Consider the following 21,454-nt stretch of genomic DNA (forward strand, 5'->3'; position numbering starts at 1 on the left):
AATTGGTTGAAATCAGGAGGCAGAGGTTGTAGTGAGCCAAGATCGTGACACTGCACACCAGCCTGGGCGACAGAGTGAGACTCCATCTCGACAAAACAAACAAAAGCTTAACTCACAATCTTTGCAACACACCCTACCTATGTTGTAGGTGCTGTCTGTGAGCACATTTTACAGAGGGGAAACAGGCTCCAGAAGGGGGGTATCTGCCCGAGGGTTCTCTGATGGAACATGGCCCAGCTTATTCCCTCCTAATCACCCTAGACCCTGGTGTTGTCCCCAGCTGGGCCCATGGAACAATGGATAGACCTCATTCCCCTCCTGAATCCCTCCCCAGGCTCCTGCCACTTCCCTTTCTCACTTCCCTTGTGCTGACCTCCCCGACCACAAGCTGACCACAGGGAACCTCTCAGGAAAGGAGGGCTGAGGTTAAGGGAGGGTGGAAGGTGGAGCAACTGCCTCGATGCTCCCTCCACCCCCACGAGCAGGAACACACTGAGCATGGCACACTCACTTCAACCTGGTTCAACACCCCCACGAGGTTGACCCTGTCATTATGTTAGAGATTATGCATTTTCCACATAGGGAAACTGAGGCTCAGGGGTGTTAAGTGACTCACGCAAGGTCACACGGCTAGGAAGTTGCTGCACGCTCCGATGCTCCATTTCCCCTGGGTGAGAATTTGTCCTAGGAGCTTCTATTGAACACTGAGAGGTTTCTGGGAGGAGCGCGAGGTTCTGGGGATACAGTGATAAACAAAACAAGACCAACAGTAAGACAGGAAATGGGGAGGGGAGAGTAGAGAAGGAGGCAGAGGGGACAGGGTGGGGTCAAAGCAGGATGCCCTCCCAGTTCCTCCTGCCTCTAGGTTCCTCTTTCCCTGCTGACTGCAGGAGCAGATCAACCCAGATAAAGTGGGACCTCCTCTCTGGTAGAGGTGCAGGGGGCAGTACTCAACATGATCACAGAGGGAGTGCAGGCCCCTCACTTGCTGCTGCCGCCGCTGCTCCTGCTGCTCACCCTGCCAGCCACAGGTGAGGGGGTGTGGGCCCAGCTGGCCCCAGGGGTGTCCAGGCCCACCACATCCCTGACCGAGCCCCACCCACCCATCCCCCGGCCCTGTTACAGGCTCAGACCCCGTGCACTGCTTCACCCAGTATGAAGAATCCTCCGGCAAGTGCAAGGGCCTCCTGGGGGGTGGTGTCAGCGTGAAAGACTGCTGTCTCAACACTGCCTCTGCCTACCAGGAACGTAGTGGCGGGCTCTGCCAGCCTTGCAGGTCAGGGGGAGCCTGGGGTGGGGGCTGGGGGGGAGGGAAGGACTGTCTGGGGGGGTCACCCAAAACTGGGCACTTTCTTTCTCTGGGACTTCCAAGGGTGGCCCTGAGGCCCTCATCGTGACCATACCTCAGGGTTTCTCAACCTTGTTACTATTGACATTTGGGGCTGGAAATTCTTGGCTGGGGGAGGGGATTGCTTACCTGCGTATTGTAGGATGTTTTGTAACATCCCTAGCCTTCCACTAGATGCCAGTAGCAATTCTCCCCACCAGCTGTGACAACCAAACATGTCAGCAGACATTGCCAAATGTCCCCTGGGGGTCAAAATCACCCCTGATTGAGAACCACTGACATAGCCCACACATATTGAGCACCTCCTGCACACTGGAAGCATTGCAGGTGTGGTGTCGCTTGATATTTCCCTAATTTTGATGACAGCTCATGTTTATCGAGTGCTTACTGTATAAGGACACACTGTGGGGACGGGAAAGTTTGGGGAATTCAAAGGGCAGCTCTAGGCCCCTAATTATGATGACACTTCACATTCATTGAGCATTTCCTGTATACCAGCTGCATGGCAGGGTTGGGAGATGAGCGTGAGGATTTCTGAGGGCAGCTCTAGTCTCCTGATCATGATTTCCATCTTGCATGGATTGAGCCCTTACCGTATGCCAGACCTGTTTTCTACTTGCTTACTATATATCCCAGATACACCGTGGGGATGGGGAGCTTGGGGATTTTTGAGGGCAGCTCTTTGCCCAAAGTCATGTCAACAGTTCATCACATCTATTTGGCATGAACAGCACCTAGGGCTATGCAGTGGGTTGGGGATAGATCTGGGGTTATTTCTGAGGAAGCCTCTGAGGTCATAGGGATGATGGCTCAGGTTTATTAAGCACCTTCTATTTACCTACTACCGTGTAGTGTGGTGATCTGGTGGGTTTCTGACAGCAGCCGTTGGTTCCTAGTCCTTACCTTTGCTTACTGCAGGCCTGGTATTGGCCTTGCCAGCCTTCCAGTGGTAACTCCAGATGCCTGATTGTGAAGGTAAATGACATTATCAAGCACTTATTGTATATCCACTGCTTCCCATTCAGTATCCCAATATCCCTAAAAGGTATAGACTCATCAATCCATCGCACACACACTTGCCTAGCAACCCCTCATGCCTGCCCACACTCTGGAGTCCCACATGCCATTCTTGTCAGCTCATGCCAGGATGGGATGTGTGCGCTCTTCTCCACAGGTCCCCACGATGGTCCCTGTGGTCCACATGGGCCCCCTGTTCGGTGACGTGCTCTGAGGGCTCCCAGCTGCGGTACCGGCGCTGTGTGGGCTGGAACGGGCAGTGCTCTGAGAAGGTGGCACTTGGGACCCTGGAGTGGCAGCTCCAGGCCTGTGAGGACCAGCAGTGCTGTCCCGGTGAGGAGGATGAGCAAGGCGGGCAAGCACTCCCTGTCACCCAGCACTGGTGGGAACAATCGGTACAGAGGTCCTCAGAGTGGGCCCGTCCCCAGTGTTTGTAAGGACCTAAGGAGGAGAGTGGTGGGAGGTGAGGTAAGAGAGGTGAAGAGGGCCCATTGCCTGGGGACCACGGAGAGGACGTTGGCTTTTCGTCTGAGTAATTCGGACTGTGGGCAGGGGAGGAACGTGATCTGACTGGGATTGGGAGGAGAACAGACTGTGCACAGTGAGGGTGAGAGGGGAAGCGGAGGCACCCATGTGAAGGGTGCTGCGGCAGGCCCGGTGAGCAGGGATGGTGGGCCCAGAGTGGTGGCAGAGGATATAAGGACAGGATTAGCTCATGTGGGACACTCGAGGAAGCAAAGAGCCCTGAATGACACCCCACCTCCATCCCATTACCCTTTCTTCTCTCCCACAGAGATGGGCGGCTGGTCTGGCTGGGGGCCATGGGAGCCTTGCTCTGTCACCTGCTCCAAAGGGACCCGGACCCGCAAGCGAGCCTGTAATCACCCTGCTCCCAAGTGTGGGGGCCACTGCCCAGGAGAGGCACAGGAATCAGAGGACTGTGACACCCAGCAGGTCTGCCCCAGTGAGTGAGGGAAGCCACAGGATGCCGATGGTTGCACCCAGCGTGGGTCTGCGGGGTTACAGCAGGGAACTGCCAGGCTGAGAGGACTTTAGCACGCATGACCACACCTGCATCCCTCCACCTCCCACCCCACCACAGCACACGGGGCCTGGGCCGCCTGGGGCCCCTGGACCCCCTGCTCAGGCTCCTGCCACAGTAGACTCCACGAACCTAAGGAGACACGAAGCCGCACGTGTTCTGCACCTGAGCCCTCCCAGAAGCCTCCTGGGAAGCCCTGCCCAGGGCTAGCCTACGAGGAGCGGAGTTGCACCGGTCTGCCACCCTGCCCAGGTACGCCTGGATGAGGCCGCTGATGTTGCTGGCAGGGCTCTTGATTGAGGGCATAGATGCTTTGCCATTTCTAGAGTTCCTAGACCATGTGACCATGCAGCCCTTCATTTGGTGACAGTCTGCTTCAAGGGCCTAGGGGCTGAGAGGAAGGATTGAGGAGGCCTTTCTCCTCACTCCCTTTCCTCCTCCAACAGTGGCTGGGAGCTGGGGGCCTTGGGGCCCTGTGAGCCCCTGCCCTGTGACCTGTGGCCTGGGCCAGACCATGGAACGACGGACGTGCGATCACCCTGTGCCCCAGCATGGGGGCCGCTTCTGTGCTGGCGATGCCACCCGGACCCACATCTGCAACACAGCTGTGCCCTGCCCTGGTCAGCATCTCAGGGTTCACGATTTGCATGCCTAAGCCTCCCTTGCCCTTCTCTGCTGCCCAGCTCCTGCTGCTGAGGCCTTGCTCCTGTCTCTGATTCCTCCTTTCCTGGCCCTGATACCTTGTTTCCACCCCTGGTCCCCCATTCGCACATCTGATCACCTGTACTCCCTCCTACGCCCTCATTCCTTCCTCTGAACCCCCTTGCTGATTCCCTGCTTTGGTCCAATCCCCTGTTACCCTGTCTCTGCAGTGGATGGAGAGTGGGACTCGTGGGGGGAGTGGAGCCCCTGTGTCCGACGGAACATGAAATCCATCAGCTGTCAAGAAATCCCGGGCCAGCAGTCACGCTGGAGGACCTGCAGGGGCCGCAAGTTTGACGGACATCGATGTGTAGGGCAACAGCAGGATATCCGGCACTGCTACAGCATCCAGCACTGCCCCTGTGAGTGTCCCACAGACTGTGCTCTGAGGGTGGGGTGGCCCATGCAGGATAAGGGGTTTCCAACTCTGCTGTGGACCTCACGTCTCTGCAGCCTCCCTCTCATCTTCCCACCAAGACCTCCAGTTCTGACTCTGTGACCCCTACCCCTCATTGCAGTGAAAGGATCATGGTCAGAGTGGAGTACCTGGGGGCTGTGCATGCCCCCCTGTGGACCTAATCCTACCCGTGCCCGCCAGCGCCTCTGCACACCCTTGCTCCCCAAGTACCCGTGAGTGACAGGGCAAAGTATGCCTGGGAGGGGGTCATGATATTACAGGCGGGAGAGTCGGCTACCCCAGGAAACCAGGGTTTCCACTGCTGAATCTAAGGTATCTGCCTTGCCGAGTGCCACCTCCCAGCTGCAGGAAGTGGGGAGAAACTAAAGAAGATGAGAAAGAAGTTCTTGGAGGAGAATTCGTAGCCTCTGTGCCCCTCAGTCACTCGTTCAGTCACTCATCCACTCTCCCATTCACTTAGTCCTTCATGTGTCATTGACTCCAACCTTCAGTTACCCATGCTTTTAGCTGCCATCACTCAGGCCTCCATTCACTGCCTGCCTCCCACAGTCACTCATGCCTCCATCCACTTTGTCAGCATTTCACTGCCCCAAGGCACTCCAAGGCTTTTTCAGCAACAGTTGCAGATACACACAGCCCAGATCCTGTGGATCCTCCAAGGGACCCAGCTGAGCAGGCCCCTGACAGGAAGCATATGAGGAACAGCTGGTGCATGCAACAGGTGCTGCCACCTCAACCTAGGTCCAGGAAGCTGACTGGGCCTCCCAGGGCAGGTAGGGATTGGGAAAGGCGTTCCTGGCATCAAGACTGTGAACGGAGCCTTGGAGCTAGGTGATTAGCTGCCATAAGTGTTTCCAGGTGCCAGAGGGGCCCAGGTGTTAGGGTTAAAATGTTCATCCCTTTTCTTCCTTCCACATACATCAAGCTACTAGATTAAGTGAACTATACCCAGCTCGTGGAAGGGCTGCCATCTGGGAAGGGATCTCCCGGCTCAGGGGGTTAGAGTGGGGCCTGAAGATGAATTAGAGGTGTTGAACGGAGGCACAAATGACTGGAGTGAGCGAGAGACTGAGCGGAGGAAGAAGCAATTGAGAGAACTGGGATGGGAGTGAATGGAGGGCTTTCCTAGTGGGAGAAATAACCCAGGTAAAGACCTTTCTGGATATGGACTGAGCTTGAATAAAGTGGAGGGGAGAGAGAGAGAGATTGGCTTGGGGCAGGGATTTGGGCCCAACAATAAGGCCTTGAATGTCAGGACAAGGCATTGGGTTTTTTCCTGGAGGCAGGGGAAAAAGATATAAAGGGTATATATTTCAGAGGTAAGAGAAAGTAGCTCATGCCAACAAGTAATATTCACCAGCATTTATTGAGCACTTGCTGTGTGCCAGGCACTGCTCTGAGCACTTTACCTGAATTAACTCATTTATCCTCACTCAGCCCCGTGAAGTGAGTATTAATATTACTATTCCTACCATTCTCATTTTGCAGATGAGGGAAACTGAGGCACAGGGAAGCTAAAGAAATTGCCCAATATCCTATAACTAAAAAGTAGTGTTGGGAGGCCAGGCACAGTGGCTCACGCCTATAATCCCAGCAACACTTTGGGAGGCTGAGGCAGGAGCATCATTTGAGCCCAGGAGATTGAGGCTGCAGTGAGCTATGATTGTGCCACTGCACTGCAGCCTGGGCAACAGAGTGAGACCCTGTCTCAAAAAAAAAAAAAAAGAAAGAAAGAAAAAGCAAAGAAAAGAAAAGAAAAAGAAAAAAAACCAAAAAGTAGCGTTCGGCATATAGCAGGCACTCAATAAGAAATGAATGCATTCTTGCCTTCCCTGAGATTCTCCCTTCCGTTCCTCCCCACCCCTGATGCCTCAGGCCCACCGTTTCCATGGTCGAAGGTCAGGGCGAGAAGAACGTGACCTTCTGGGGGAGACCGCTGCCACGGTGTGAGGAGCTACAAGGGCAGAAGCTGGTGGTGGAGGAGAAACGACCATGTCTACACGTGCCTGCTTGCAAAGACCCTGAGGAAGAGAAACTCTAACACTTCTCTCCTCCACTCTGAGTCCCCTGACCTTCCAAACCTCAATAAACTAGCCTCTTCGAGCTCGTCTACGATTCCTTGAAGGAGGAAAAACAACCTATCCCCTTCCCCAAAAGTAAGGTGATAGCATCTCACAGGGCAAACGGCACAGCACGGGCCAAGACACAGCAGCCTGTTGCGGAAAACAGTATTTTCCACTGTGGTCGCAGGTTGGCAGGAGTGAAAGCGAGTGTGCAGCCCCAGCCTCTCCCCGCTGCTGCCATAACCCCAATGTCTGGGCCCTGCGCAACCCCCTTAGTGCCTCAGGGACGCCCGGCACGTTCCTCTGCAGAGCTCCGCGTTACGGGTTTCCTGATTGGCTACTTGTCCTGGCAGGCACTTCCTGATTGGCCGGCGTGCTTGTTCGTTGTCTCCCCGCCTCCTGGACCTCCCTAGATTCCCACCAGCCGGAACGTTGGAGGAGCCTCTGCCGGCCGACTCCGACTCCGCGTCAGTCGAGGATGAACGGCAGAGGCGTGGCCGAGGCTGGCACCCTGCCGCCCGAGCACCTGCACCCACCCACTCCCAACAGCCCAGCTCCAATGCCACAATTACCAGCGACAGATATCTCGGCGAGGCGGGGGGGCGGGCCGAGGAAGTGCCTGTGTTGCGCTCTGAGCTGAGGCGGGGGCAAAGAAGCTAGAGTCAGTATCTGCCCGGAGAGCCCCCAGGACAAAGCCAGACACTTTCCTCTGGTATTTATTCATTCATTCAGCACTTATTAGCGCCTGCTGTATACTAAAGCTAAGTCTGAGCATCTAGGGTGGAGGAGGGCTGGTAGAAAGAGGACATCTGAGCGAGGGAACAGACTCAGAAGGTATTCCTTTTCGTGTGAACATCTATTCAACACTTAACGCCTACTGTATACTAACAATAGTGCTGGACATCACGGAGAATAGAGAAGAGGAATCAGAGCGTTACGTGTCTCCGCAGTACAGGGAACAAAGCCAGACACCAGTGCTTTTAGCATTTGCTCATTCATTTACCACTTACTGAATGCCGGGCCCCTTGTGAAGAGACGCATCATAAGAATCATAATAATCATGGTAATAGCTACTACTTAGAAAGTACTTACTGTGTGCTTAGTAGTGTCTTAAGGCTTTCCATAGCATGAACTCATTTTGCCCACAGCAAACCCATGTGGGTCAGTAGTATTATCCCCATTTTACAAAGGAAACACGCACAGAAAGATAGTAGGCTGGACATTTTTGAAGCATCATGGATTGTGGTGAGGTCTTAAATGTCAAGAGTGCTATGGGTGGAGGGGACCCCTGCGTGTGGGAAGGTTCGGGTGGGAGGTTTGTGACATGCACACCCAGAGTATATCGGTACACTTACTTGACTTCTCTGGGTCGTTTTCCCCTTATTCAAGTGGACCAGTCAATGAGTTGAAGTGAAGATGAAGTTGATGAGTACTTACTTGGTCATCTTGGGAAGACTGAGCCAAAGTGAGGGGTTCTGGTTGCTACTACAGGGTATGAGAGAGGTATACGTTTACAAGCAAGTGGGAATTCAGCTGTGTGTGTGTGAGAGAGAGATGCAGACCTTTGGGGCTGTGCGAGAATTAAGGATATACTGATATGTGGCATGTGTGTGAGGTTACAATTGTGTGTATGCCATAACAATGCAGGAGTCCTGTGTGTGTGCACAAACACATTAAGGTGCCATGGATATGTATGTGTGAGTCACAAACATGGGTACAATACTGAATGTGAACATATGTCAGGGTTGTGTGTTTGAGAGTCGTTGCTCACCAATGTACAGCAAAATCGTTCTTGGGGCCCCTTTTGCATGCCTATTTCTGCTGAAGAAGATGGAGACAGTTTGGGGGAGCCTTACGTTTTCCTTAGTGAATTGAGGCACTCCTGAGGTGAATCCTCATTCCTCTACAAAACAATCTACAAAAAATTAATTTCTGGAAATTGAGCCACCTGGAAAAATGAAATGGTGCTGGGGCCACAAGTACTAGGAACCTAGGAATGGGGACCCTAGGAAGAGGCACAGCCTGGAGACAGATTCCTAAGGAACCTGAATTCAGACCTAAAGAAGCCAGAAAGATCTGTAGACCTGCAGCTGTTCCTGTCCCCAAAGAGGGCACCGCGCCCTGCACAGCTTGTCTGCTTCCGTTACTGGGCAAAAAACCAGGGAGCACATACTTCAAGACATTGGAAAATATCTGATTTGCAGGGAGATCCCCATCTGGGTAACACTGGGATTTGGAATGCCAGAGAAGGAATCCTGAAGGGAGGAGGAAAGAGTGGCCAAATCAAAGGCCTGGAGGTGGGACTGAAGCTGGCTGGTTTGGAGGAGGGAGTAGAGGATGGTTTGGGAAGTGTTTGACTTGGGTACTGTGGAAGCCTAGGGGAGGAGGGGATAGAATCTGAGACCTGGGGGTGAGGGGTTCCTGCAGACAGTGGCCAAAGGCAGCCCTCGAGAGAGGGAAGGAGAGGACATTCCTGGCAGAAGTTACAGCACATGCAAAGGTACAGAGGTTGCCCCCTTCCTACCCCTCTCCTTAGAGGTAGGTTAGAGATGTATCCTTTTTACAGATGAGGAAACCAAATCTCAGAAAGATTAAGTCACTTTCCCAAGTGTATGGTGGAGGCCCCACTTGAACCCAGGCACTGTGTCTCCAGACCCCACACTATTACTGCTTTGTTTAAACCAGCCGATGATTTAATGAATAAAGGATGAACAAATGAATAAGTGGATGATTCACCTGAAAATTCTGCAGGCAAAAGAGACTCCATATCTACTTACTTCTTGCCTATCTTCTGCCACCTCTCCTAGTCCACCATCACTGCTCACTATGGTCAAGGTCCTACCCAATCTGGCCCCTGCTACCACAACCCCCTTCAGCTTGTTCCAGCCACATTGGCACTGGATGTTTCCTCTTCCTGGCATATTCTTAAAAGAAAAAAATGTATTGATCATAAAGTGAACATGACCCTTTGGGAATTAATTGGAGTTCTTGTATTCCCTCATCTGTAAAATAGAAATTATATTATCCACCCCATTGGATTGTTGTGAGGGTTGGATGAAATTATGCATGTAAACAGCTTAGTTAAGAGTTGGGTACAATCCGTGAACAAATGATTATGAATTAGTGCTTTTATTGTAGTCAGAATCATAAAGATTTGACAGGTTCCCATATCCCACCTCTGCTTGGACTACCTCATTTGCTCATATGCAAACATTATTTGGTACCTACTGTGTGTACACCATGGGATGGGCCTGCCTTTGTGGAAAGTTCTTGGGTGCAGGGGGAGACAGCTATGGGCACTGATGACATCAGGTGGTTATCGTGAGTTTCGGCTGTGTCCAGAGCAAAGGGATGGTGGCGTATATACCAAGTGTGTTCTGGTGTGGGAGTGGACACGCACCAGGGCTAGGGCTGCAGAGAATGTCTGTGTTGCAGATCTAGGTTTCTCCATGATCATGGGTGGGAATGTGTTTTGTCTGCGAGTGTATGCTCATATGAGTTTCCCTGGGTCTCTGTGTGTCAGTGTGTTGCCTGTGTGTGTGTGGGTATGGGTGTATGCATGCGTGTATGTAACATGCCCATGTGTGTTACCCTGGACTTGTATGTCTGTATGTATACCTAGATTGGCGTGTGTTCTCTGTCTGTACATTCCCTTGTATGTTTCCTCACTTTTGTGTGTGTTTATATGTGTGTCATTTCTTGTGTGCCTCTAGGCCCCCCTTGCCACCTTGGGCAAGGGCGTGTACACCGCCCAAGTGTCCACCTCCGCTTGTCTGATGCTGTCTACGACGCCCCCGCTCTCTGCCTAGCTGAGCCTGTGTGGATGTGGGAGACTAATCTCTCTGCGGGCACTGCGTGTGACCTCACCCCCCTCTGTGAGGGGGTTATTTCTCTACTTTCGTGTCTCTGAGTGTGCTTCCAGTGCCCCCCTCCCCCAAAAAAATGCCTTCTGAGTTGAATATCAACACTACAAACCGAGTATCTGCAGAGGGCCCTGTGTATGAGTGCCAGTGGGTTTTAGGACCAGGATGAGGCGGGGTGGGGGTGCCTACCTGACGACCGACCCCGACCCACTGGACAAGCACCCAACCCCCATTCCCCAAATTGCGCATCCCATATCAGAGAGGGGGAGGGGAAACAGGATGCGGCGAGGCGCGTGCGCACTGCCAGCTTCAGCACCGCGGACAGTGCCTTCGCCCCCGCCTGGCGGCGCGCGCCACCGCCGCCTCAGCACTGAAGGCGCGCTGACGTCACTCGCCGGTCCCCCGCAAACTCCCCTTCCCGGCCACCTTGGTCGCGTCCGCGCCGCCGCCGGCCCAGCCGGACCGCACCACGCGAGGCTCGAGATAGGGGGGCACGGGCGCGACCATCCGCGCTGCGGCGCCGGCGACTCAGCGCTGCCTCAGTCTGCGGTGGGCAGCGGAGGAGTCGTGTCGTGCCTGAGAGCGCAGCTGTGCTCCTGGGCACCGCGCAGTCCGCCCCCGCGGCTCCTGGCCAGACCACCCCTAGGACCCCCTGCCCCAAGCCGCAGCCATGAACTACCTGCGGCGCCGCCTGTCGGACAGCAACTTTATGGCCAATCTGCCGAATGGGTACATGACAGACCTGCAGCGTCCGCAGCCGCCCCCGCCGCCGCCCGGTGCCCACAGCCCCGGAGCCACGCCCGGTCCCGGGACCGCCACTGCCGAGAGGTCCTCCGGGGTCGCCCCCGCGGCCTCTCCGGCCGCCCCTAGCCCCGGGTCCTCGGGGGGCGGTGGCTTCTTCTCGTCGCTGTCCAACGCGGTCAAGCAGACCACGGCGGCAGCAGCTGCCACCTTCAGCGAGCAGGTGGGCGGCGGCTCTGGGGGCGCAGGCCGCGGGGGCGCCGCCTCCAGGGTGCTGCTGGTCATCGACGAGCCTCACACCGACTGGTAAGCCACTGCCGCGGACGTCTCCCGTGGGCCTTGGTCCCCAGATCATTCCTCTGCGAATGAGCAATTATCGAGCGCCGCTTGCGTGCCTGGCACCTGGCCCTCTCACCTAAATCTTTTTCCTTTAAATTATTAAGCTGGATGCTTCCTCTGTGCCCCGCCCTTGTCGCCCCCCCTCCGCCCCTTAAACCTTGATGGATCCAGGGAGCAATTATCAGGCACCTGCTGTGTACCTGTTCCCTATTCCCCCTCCCCCAAAAGTCTTTGGCTTCAATAAATCCTATGAGCCTTCGAAAACCGAACGTGTCCTGCCTACCCTCCCCAACCCTTGCCCCGTAGGCCTTGTCCTCTAATGGATCTTGTGAGCACTTATCTAGTACCTGCAGTATGCCTCATCCAAGAGCCCTTCCCCAAGGCCTTTGATTTCAATGAGCTTTGTGAACATTCTTGGAGAGCCTGATACTGTCCAGTTCTCCTCAACCCTTGCCCTAAGGCCTTCTCTAATGGGACTTGTGAGCATGCGTCCAGTCTATGCTATGTGTCCCACCCCAGCTCCGTCCTTAAAGCCCTTTTAAACTATTTAGTAAACATTGAGTACCTGTTGTGTATCCCACCCCAGCTTCTCTCCAAAAGCTTTGCCTTTCATGGATCCTGTGAGTTTTGATGGGATGCCTTCTCTGTGCCCCAACTCCAAGCCCTCTCACTGAGGGCCTTTTCTCCAAAGGATCTAGGAAGCATTTGTTAAGTGCCTGATACGTGCCCCACCCCCAAACCCCTTCTCAAACAAATCATTTTCCTCCAGTGAGTTCCATGAGCAGTTTTGAACCTTCTGTGTGTGACTCATCTTCAGACCGTCTTTCTAGATCTACAATGGATCTAGAAAACATTTATTGAGTGCCTCTTGTATCTCCCATTCTCCAGCTACTTCTTCAAAGACCTTTCCTTTGGTGGATCCATCTAGCATTTATCAACTGCCTGCAGTGTGAGCTGTCTCTAAAAGTTCTTTCCTCCAGTGTATTCAGCAAGCATGCATTGACTGGTGCCTGCTGTATACCCCACCCTCAAACCCTTTCTGCAATACCCTTTCCTCCAGTGGCTTCAGTCTGCATGTATTGAGCACTTTCTGCATGACCCAACCTTAGACCTCTCCATAAAGGCCTGTGCCTCCAGTTAATACAGTGCTCAGATATCTGGCACTTGCTGTGTGTACCATTCCAGTCACTCTTTCCAAAGACCTTTTCTTTTAATCACTCCTTGGAGTATTTATGGAGCACCTACTGTGTACCTGATTGTGTGCCTTCTTCACAAAAGCCTTTTCTCCGATGGATGAAGAATCGAGCTCCCATAGATCAACTTTCTGCACTCCCATTTCCCCTCCCCATAGGACTTTTCCTTCAAGGATGCAGTGAGCATTCATCAGGTGATTATATGTCCATCCCCAGCCCCACTCCCCAAAGGCCTTTTCTTCTAATGGATCCAGTGAGCATTTATTCCTTGTCTGTCATGTGCTCCATTCTAATTATCCTCCCCCAAAGACCTTTTCTTCCAATGGCTCCCCTGAGCATTTATGGAGTGCCTTCTGTGTGTTCTGTATATTCACACCTCCTCCCCAGAATTGTTTTCTTAACAGTAGATCCAGTGAGCACATATGCAGGACCTGTTGTTTTGGGAAGTACATTCTTCTTCCTTACCCCTAGGAGAGCCTGCTCCAATCACAAGGCCTCTCCCAAGGTCCTTTCCTGTGATAAATCCAGAGCTGAGTTTATAATCACCCCTTTCCCACTCCCTTCAGTACCCCTAGGATTCCCTCTACCAACTTTAATTCATACCCCCAAAGGGCTTTCAGTCTATTTAAGTAACAATTATTTAAGTAAACACTTTTACTTAATAGTTTTACTATTTACTTAATTTATTAAATTTACTATTTACTTAATAGTTTTACTATTTAAGTAAACACTTATTGAGCACTTACTGTATAAGTCACTTTCAACTTCCTCTTTCCAAGTCTCTGGAAATCCCTGCCCCTGCCTCAAGAGCTCTCTCTCTAGGAGTCTACTTCAGCCTAAATGTATTGAGTACCAGCTGTTTACTGGTTAGATTACCTCTCCCCCAGTAGCCTTTACTGAGTAGCCTTTCTCTCTATTCAGAGCAATTTATTCATTCTACAGATATTTATTGCATCCTTTCCATGAAAGTGTGGGAGGCATTTAGTATGCACCATTGTATACTAGGAATAACCCTTCTTCAGCTCCCCTTCCTTCTTTTTTTTCTAAATGCAGGTGTGCTTGAAATCCTCAACTGCCAGCTGGCCTTGCTATACCTTTTCCTCCATGCAACTCCACAATCATTTAGTGAGCATTTATCGTATACTACTAAGAACCCTATGTTAAATGCCTCTTCTCCCCTTTTTTTAGTCCTAATTCCCCGTTCAACAATCTCCATCCTGCCTTTTACACAACACAATCCTGAAAGCTCACAATGTGCGCTGTTTTCCATTTATTCTAGCTAGGCCTCTTCCTCCACTTAGTAGCCATCTCCCCAGCTGCCTTTTTCTCCCCGAATTAGTCCAGAAAACACTTATTAATCCCTTACTGTATTATTTTCAAACAGCCACATTATCATCCCTGCAGCAGGCTTCTCTGCTTTTTCCTCTATCAATCTGTAAAGCATTTATGGAGCACGTGCTGTAATTCCTTCACCAACGTCCACTCACCAACGTGTTATCTTCCTGGTTAAGTTTCCTCCATTGAAGTCAGCAAACATCAATAAGGCCTCTGCTGGATATAGGTAATCACCCTCCTTTAGACTTCCCGTCTCCACTCCAGCCCTCCACGCAGGTCCTTTGCGTCTGCTTCCTTCTTTCCATCAAGCATTTATTATCTATGGAATACTGACAAGTCCCTTCCCCTTTCCATAATCACAAATCCAATGTTTTCCATTTTTTCTTTGTCCAGAAAACATTTATTGAGCACCTGCTGAATTCAGTGAAAGATCCATCCCTTCCCCTTCTGCATCTCAGAAGCCCCCCTTTATCCCAGCAAACCCTCCAGTCTTTTCTTCCAGGCAATCTAGCAAATATTTATTTAGTGTCTACTGTATGTGGGGTGGGGTGGACAAAGGGAGAGAGCCTATGTATGTACGCCAGGCTCAGTATGGGAAACAGAGACCTGTTTCACCAACTTGCAGACACTCGGAACCACACAAGCTTCAGGGATTTCAGCCCCAAATAAAGGAGGAGTTGTGCAAACTCTGTGATGGAATGTACACCCAAATACAGTCTGACGCCTTTTCCACCAAACCTCACCACCCTCATTCCTTTGTGGGTCTCAATTCCTCTGTGGTTTACAGTTGAAAACTCTAAGTTGAGACTCATCTCCCCCATTTTGTGGGTAATTTTGTCCTGTGTTTTTCTTTTTCTTTTTCTTTTTTTTTTTTTTTTTTTTTTTGAGACAGAGTCTTGCTCTGTCGCCCAGGCTGGAGTGCGATGGCACTATCTCGGCTCACTGCAACCTCCATCTCCCGGGTTCAAGCGAGCCTCCTGAGTAGCTGGGACTACAGGCGCATGCCACCATGCCTGGCTAATTTTTGTATTTTTCATAGAGATGGGGTTTCACCGTGTTGGTCAGGCTGGTCTCTAACTCCTGACCTTGTGATTCACCCTCCTCGGCCTCCCAGAGTGCTGGGATTACAGACTTGAGCCACCGTGCCCGGCTGTCCAGTGTTTCTCAAACTATGGGTCACCTGTTGGCTTATGACCAGCATTTCACTTTCTTCATGAAGTAGGATAAATAAAAATAGAGAATAACAGAGCATATTGCACATAGTAAATGGAGTTGTTGTTTAGCAAAACATATAATGTTATTCCATTAAGATATACAATCTATAATGTATATTATATATGACATACGGTATATAATACATGTTATACAACAGCTTTACAGTACATAGTACATCTATATGTATATGTTCTTCTTCATGAAATGAAATAAAATAGCATAGAAAAATCAGACTGCATTACACATAGTAAAGGTAATTATCTATTGAAACTTTAATTCCAGTTATGCATATGTATTTGTATACATTCTAAATACATATACATATAATATGTAATATACAACATTTTATATGTTACATAATATATAAGACATTCTATATTCTCATATTTACTGTACAACATATGTGTCTTATATAATACATGTATAGGAGGGTTATTATGCAAATACATATATAGTGGGTTATATAAGCTTTATTTGTTACTGTGGCTTCTTTTCTCAGATATATTTCCCTGGAAGCAGACCCCGAGACTCTGAGATTTGCATGCAGATTTACTGGGGAGAGCGCTTGGGAATAACACCTGTGGGGGAGGTTGCAAGGGAAGCAGGATTGTGCAGAGGGAAAAGTTGAGCTGTGATGCAACCACAACAGAGGCCTCAGCCAGTCCTCTGGGGAGCTCTGGCACTGGAATGACCCTTCAGAGTTGTCCTAGTTGAAGCGGGGTGGCCAGGCTTTGAATTCCTACATCAGTCATTGGCTGTAGGCTGCCCCCTGGGAGGAGGCATAATCTTGGGTGAGGCAAATCCCTGTTGCAGAGGCCAATGCCCAGTGAGGGACACCTGTGAGCCATCAGCAGCAGATAATTCCAGAAGCTAAGGATAGATGCAAAGGTCTGGAGCAAGGAAGTAAGGATCTGGGGGGAGCATATAGTCCACACCTTGCACTGCTCCGATCCACTTCCTTCTTATAGTAAGTTCACCCCACTGGGGAATGGCATTTCCAGAATTCTAATCAGTCTTGTTTTCTCAGGGACACTTGAAAGAGCACGGTAGTGAGATGAGCCATAGTCTCTGCTGCTGCAGTTGATTTCAATGTCATAAATGATACTCATCCTCTCCTTCTTCTGTTACACATTCTAGATTCTCCCCACCCTCAGCTAGCACCTCTCTTGGTCTGGGTGGCTCCCATCCTGCAGAGATCCCTGAGCCTTTAGTCCCCATGCCCTTCTCAGGCTGTAGCTGCTGTGCAAACAACCACATTGCCCATTTACTATCAAAGTTGAGCAAGGAGTACCAACAGATGCCCAAGTGGATCCCCTGGGTGCCAAACATACTCCTCCTTGCCTCCACTGCATACCAGCAGCTCTACCTCCTCCTGAGGAGCAAGGTCGGTCACGTCCCCTGCCAAGACAATGACTCCTCTTTATATCCCTTGGCATGAGAAACCCGAAGTACCCTGAGGGCAATCATAGCTTACAGTTTAATGGGATTCTTGCTGTGTCCCCTGGTAGCAGTGTTCCCCCTTGGAGAACCAGGACCTCTAACCTTGCAGAGCCCTGAGGGAACAGGAAGCACAATTTCAAAAGTGGATCACTGGGATTGCTGGTAAGCTGGGCCACTCCTTCCTAACCTCTGTGTCCGCAAACCCATGTATTCTACCTGTTAGGAACACAGCACCTACAATGGCCATTGATTTAGGGTTGACACTGTTTTGGAGGATGGTGGCCATTCTTGCATGATCTCACCTTCAACCCGGGGTCTTAGCTGTGGCTGCACCAAATTGTTCCATCATTCTGTCAGGCCAGCAGCTCCCGGGTGGCGTGGTGTGTAATACCATCAGTTAATTCCATGGTCATGGGCCCACTTTTGCACGTCCTTTGCTTTACATTCCTTTCCTTTGCTATAAAGTGTGTCCTTTGGTTTGACGCAGTGTTATGCGGGGTCTCGTGCTGGTGGATCAAACATTATGTAAGCCCTTAGACAGTGAGCTGGCTGAGGTCCTGCAGTAAGAAAAGGCAAACTCAAATATGGAATATTCCAGTCAAAATCGATTACTGTTCTTTGCAAGATGGAAGGGGCCCAATGTAATCAGCTTGCCACAAAGTGGTTGGTTGGCCTCCTGGAGGGATGGTGGCATGTCAGGGATTCAATGTTAGTCTCTGTTGCTGGCAGATTGGACATTCAGCAGTAACACTGCTGCCCCCACACATAGCTTCTCTCTCTGCTGCTATTGCCACTTATTCATGTGCCCATCTGCTAACACTGGGGTGGCTGATTAGAGCCTAGCTGACATCATCGGGCTGACTCATGCTGTCTACCTGGTTGCCTAGTGTCACTTCCATGGCGCCATGGCAGATGCTGTCTGATGGCAGATGCTGTCTGGTGGGTGTTAACACACGATCCAAAGATCCTCACTCCTCCCTTTTTTTTTTTTTTTTGAGACGGAGTCTCGCTCTGTTGCCCAGGCTGGTGCAGTGGCGCAATCTTGGCTCAGTGCAACCTCCACCTCCCAGGTTGAAGCAATTCCCCTGCCTCAGCCTCCCGAGTAGCTGGGATTACAGGCGTGCGCCACCATGCTTGGCTAATTTTTGTATTTTTAGTAGAGATGGCGTTTCACCACGTTGGCTAAGCTGGTCTCGAACTCCTGACCTCAGGTGATCTGCCCACCTCGACCTCCCAAAGTGCTGGGATTACAGGCATGAGCCACCGCGCCCGGTCTCACTCCTCATTTCTTGCCCACTCTTAGGTGTCTGCCCACATTTCTGTATTCCAGACCTCTTTGTCTGGATCTTCCAGTCTTTTTATTTCTAGGCCCCTGACCAACCAGCCAAATCATTTACCACTGCCCATAAGTGGATATGTGTATCCTAATCTTGAGGCACTTCTCTTTCTGCACAAAGGAGATGAGCAGGTGCACAGCCTGAAGCTCTGCACACTGGGAGCTCTGCCACTGTCTTTCAAGGCCATGCCAGTTGGGTTATAGTGCAACCACTGTCCATTTTTGGCTTCCACCCACATACTAAGACAACCCATTTGTGAACCAATCTTAGACCTTTCCCTCTTTCATCAGCTAGTTTTAAGGAGTCCCCTTAGTGAGACAGGCACTAGCACAACAGTTGTGGAAGACATGGGGATCAGGGTTACTTACCTGCTCATGCACCTTGCTTGGTTCTGCTTGGGCTCAATCCTGACTGCTGGGCCTACCTGACTTTATTATTTGGCGGGCCCAGCAGGACCCAGCTTATAATGGGAACTTCTGGATGCACAATCATTTGGTGCCTGGTCAAGCATTCTGTCTCTATCAGGGCCCAGCACCTCATTGGGATGCCTTTCTCAAAAGGCATAAAATTCTCTGCTGCAGATGGCATGGCTTTGCTCCAGAACCCCAAGGGCCTCCCACTCAGGCTTCCCATAAGCTCCTCACTGCATCTTTCCCCACTACTGACACCTCCAGTATCATAAGATCTGCCAGATTATCTGGCCTAAATGGCAGGACTGCTTGTACCACAGCCTGGACCTGCTGCAGAGCCCTTTTCTGCTCTGGCCCTCACACAAAGCTGGTAGCTTTACATGTCGCCTGGAATATGGGTCAGAGCAGTATTTGTGCGTGGGGGATACACTGCCTCCAGAACGGGAAGAGGCCTCCTAGGTATTGTGCTTTCCTCTTCATGGTGGAAGGTGCATGATTCAATGCTTTGCCCTATTCTTTGGAGGGGCCGTCCTGGTTTACTGCCCTGGACCACTGGATTCCTAAAAATTTTACTAATGCAGCAGTCCCCTGAGTCTTTGTGGAGTTTATCCTCCACCCTCTGTAGTGGATGTGTCTTACCAGGGCAATATGCTAACCCTCTCTTGCTCATCTTGTACAATCAGTGTGATGTAATCAATGTGGTGGTCCAGTATGCTATTCCATGGGATGTCCAGATAGTCCAGGTCTCTTTGGACTATATTATGACACCAGGTGAGAGAGATAGCATAGCCCTACGGCAAGACCATCTACAAATATTATCATCAGTCTCATGTGAGTCTGAACTGTTTCTGATCCTTTTTTCTAATCAGAATAGAAAAGAATGCATTCGCCAAGTCAGTGGCCACCTGCTGTACCTGAGGTCTTATTAATCTGCTCTGGCAATGACAGCATGTCCAGTATGGCAGGTACAACTAAGGGTACTACTTGATTGTGCTTGCAGTAGTCTGCAAGCATTCTCCAGGACCCATCTGACCTCTCCAGGGGCCAGACTGCTCAACTCGATGGAGATAAGATGAGACCAACACCCCTGCATCCTTTAGATCTTTCAATGTGGCATTGATTTCCATCATCACCCATAGGATGCACACAATATTGTTTGTGGTCTATTGTTTTGTTCAGGGCATGGGGGTGTGCACCATTTTAGAAGCTTCTATTTGGACTTCCCTACTGAAATAGCTCTTATCCCACAGGCTGAGGAGCCCATGTAGGGGTTCTGACAACTACAAAGTATGCCATTGCAATTACACATTTGTGAACTGAGGAAGTGACCACTGGGTGGGTCTCTGGACCCACCAGACCCACTGTAAGCAGGACCTGGGCCAGGATTCATTTATCACCTTACCACTACTGTGCTTCTCAGCGTGACTGGTACCACCCTCACCAGCATATTTCTTATTGATTTCATAAGTTGAGTGTATCCTCCAGGCCTTAATCAGCTGGTGGGTTTTCCAGACTTCAGTAGTATATCTACTCCAACATGTCTGCTTCTTTGAGCCCTTTAATCCTTCCCTGTGCAATCTGCCATGGAAGTTCTGCTTCACTTAGTGTGGGCCATTGTTTACTCCAGGTTTCCAAATACCAGTGTGTTAGTAACACTTCCTAGAGTCCTCGCCAGGGTTTTAAGTTCCGTATCCTGGGAGAGCGCGCCAACTTCCTGTTCTACCTCCTTCGCCCATTGTCCTCAGGATCCAGTCTCATGCATACCTTCCCAGCTCCTGCCAATACATACTAGCCAGATTCTTTAGGTTCTTCTACAGATTATTTCTCTCCTTCCTTTGCAAGCCTAGAACCTGTCCAGTCAGGTTTCACTAGGATTTCACCCTAATTTTTGGTCTGGTTTCCAAGAGAGTAGGTGGGGGGTAGACTCTGAGGGGGGCAGGCATTGTCTTACAAAGCACCTGCATCATCCGAGGCCTCTGCATTATCTTCAAGCAGAAGGTCTATATTCTAACTCAGGGGAGTAGTCTACTTCAGCAGGCCCAGTGGATGCAGATGAGTCTGTAAGTTCAAGGTGTTTAACTGCATCTGCCCAGATATCCCCATCTCAGAGTCCTACTCCTGTCCTATTAGGAACATGAGTATGGCCCAGGAGATGTGCTGGGCCTGAGAAGTCAACTTTCTCTGAAGCTCTGCCACCACGTAGAATTAAATTCTGAGCCTGGCCCTCCCTTCTGTCTGCCCTCTGACTGCAGGAGTTGGGGGTTTCCTTAAATGCAGTCAGGGAGATCCTCTGGCTTTCACATTTTGCCTTGAATTCACCCTGAGCATGTCAGGTCTTTCTTCAGCTACTCAATGGCATTTCGGGAATAGTCACCCAAGTCTGGTTACCATTTCCCTGACATCACTCAAGTTCCAGGGATATTTCACCATCCAGTACATTCCCTTCCACCAGAATCCCATTACAGCCCACCATCAGGAAAAGTCACCGCTACTCCAAAACCCTGGGGGCCTGCGCTGTATTCTCCCACCTGGGAGAAGAAATTCCACACAGCATCTTTTCCTACTAGTGACACCTCCAGTGTCCTAGGATCTGCTGGATCATATGGCCTAAGTCACATCCTGCTTGCACCACAGCCCGGACCTGCTGCAGAGCGCTTTGCATTGCTACGGCATATCGGAGGCTATCTATGCCCCACCTCCCACTACTGATGGGTCCTCACTGCCATCTGGCTGCTGGGTAACCCAGCTCCAGAATTGCATTAGACCACCCTTGTAGTTTGACTTCCATGGCCCACTGTTTTAGGTTGGGTTCCCTGGAAAAAGACTTTGAGGTGGAGATTTGCAGGCAGGAGGCTTACTGGAGTGTGCCGTTGGGATCAACGCTTGTGAGGAGGGTTGGGTTGAGCAGAGGAAGAGGCTGGCTCAAGATGTAGTTGCCTCAGGGGCCTCCTCTGATCTTAGGGGGAGCCCTGGGGCCGGGAGGGTCCTTCA

At 51.0% G+C, this 21,454-nt stretch overlaps 2 protein-coding genes across 6 annotated transcripts in view; both read left to right on the forward strand.

Annotated features, from left to right (window-relative positions):
* Positions 1–850: 850 nt before the first annotated feature.
* CFP (complement factor properdin) lies at positions 851–6,630 on the forward strand. Its single transcript, XM_003271051.2, has 9 exons — positions 851–1,031; positions 1,126–1,276; positions 2,523–2,698; positions 3,159–3,329; positions 3,468–3,659; positions 3,854–4,027; positions 4,280–4,471; positions 4,628–4,739; positions 6,403–6,630. The coding sequence occupies exons 1-9, from the start codon at positions 956–958 to the stop codon at positions 6,566–6,568; spliced, it is 1,410 nt and encodes a 469-aa protein (XP_003271099.1). The 5' UTR covers positions 851–955; the 3' UTR covers positions 6,569–6,630.
* Positions 6,631–10,893: 4,263 nt separating this feature from the next.
* The window catches only part of SYN1 (synapsin I), a 49,641-nt gene continuing 39,080 nt past the window's right edge, over positions 10,894–21,454 (forward strand). For 2 of the 5 annotated variants that reach the window (XM_030807532.1, XM_030807533.1), the window contains exon 1: positions 10,894–11,500. In XM_030807532.1, coding sequence (XP_030663392.1) covers positions 11,124–11,500 — 377 coding nt within the window. In that variant the 5' untranslated portion in view covers positions 10,894–11,123. Of the gene's footprint in view, positions 11,501–16,527; positions 16,661–16,741; positions 16,879–21,454 lie in introns of those variants that run through there. The other 3 variants (XM_030807535.1, XM_030807536.1, XM_030807534.1) reach the window with 3 other exon arrangements.

The sequence above is a fragment of the Nomascus leucogenys genome, chromosome X, assembly GCF_006542625.1.
Source record: "Nomascus leucogenys isolate Asia chromosome X, Asia_NLE_v1, whole genome shotgun sequence".
NCBI classification, from domain to species: Eukaryota; Metazoa; Chordata; class Mammalia; order Primates; family Hylobatidae; genus Nomascus; species Nomascus leucogenys.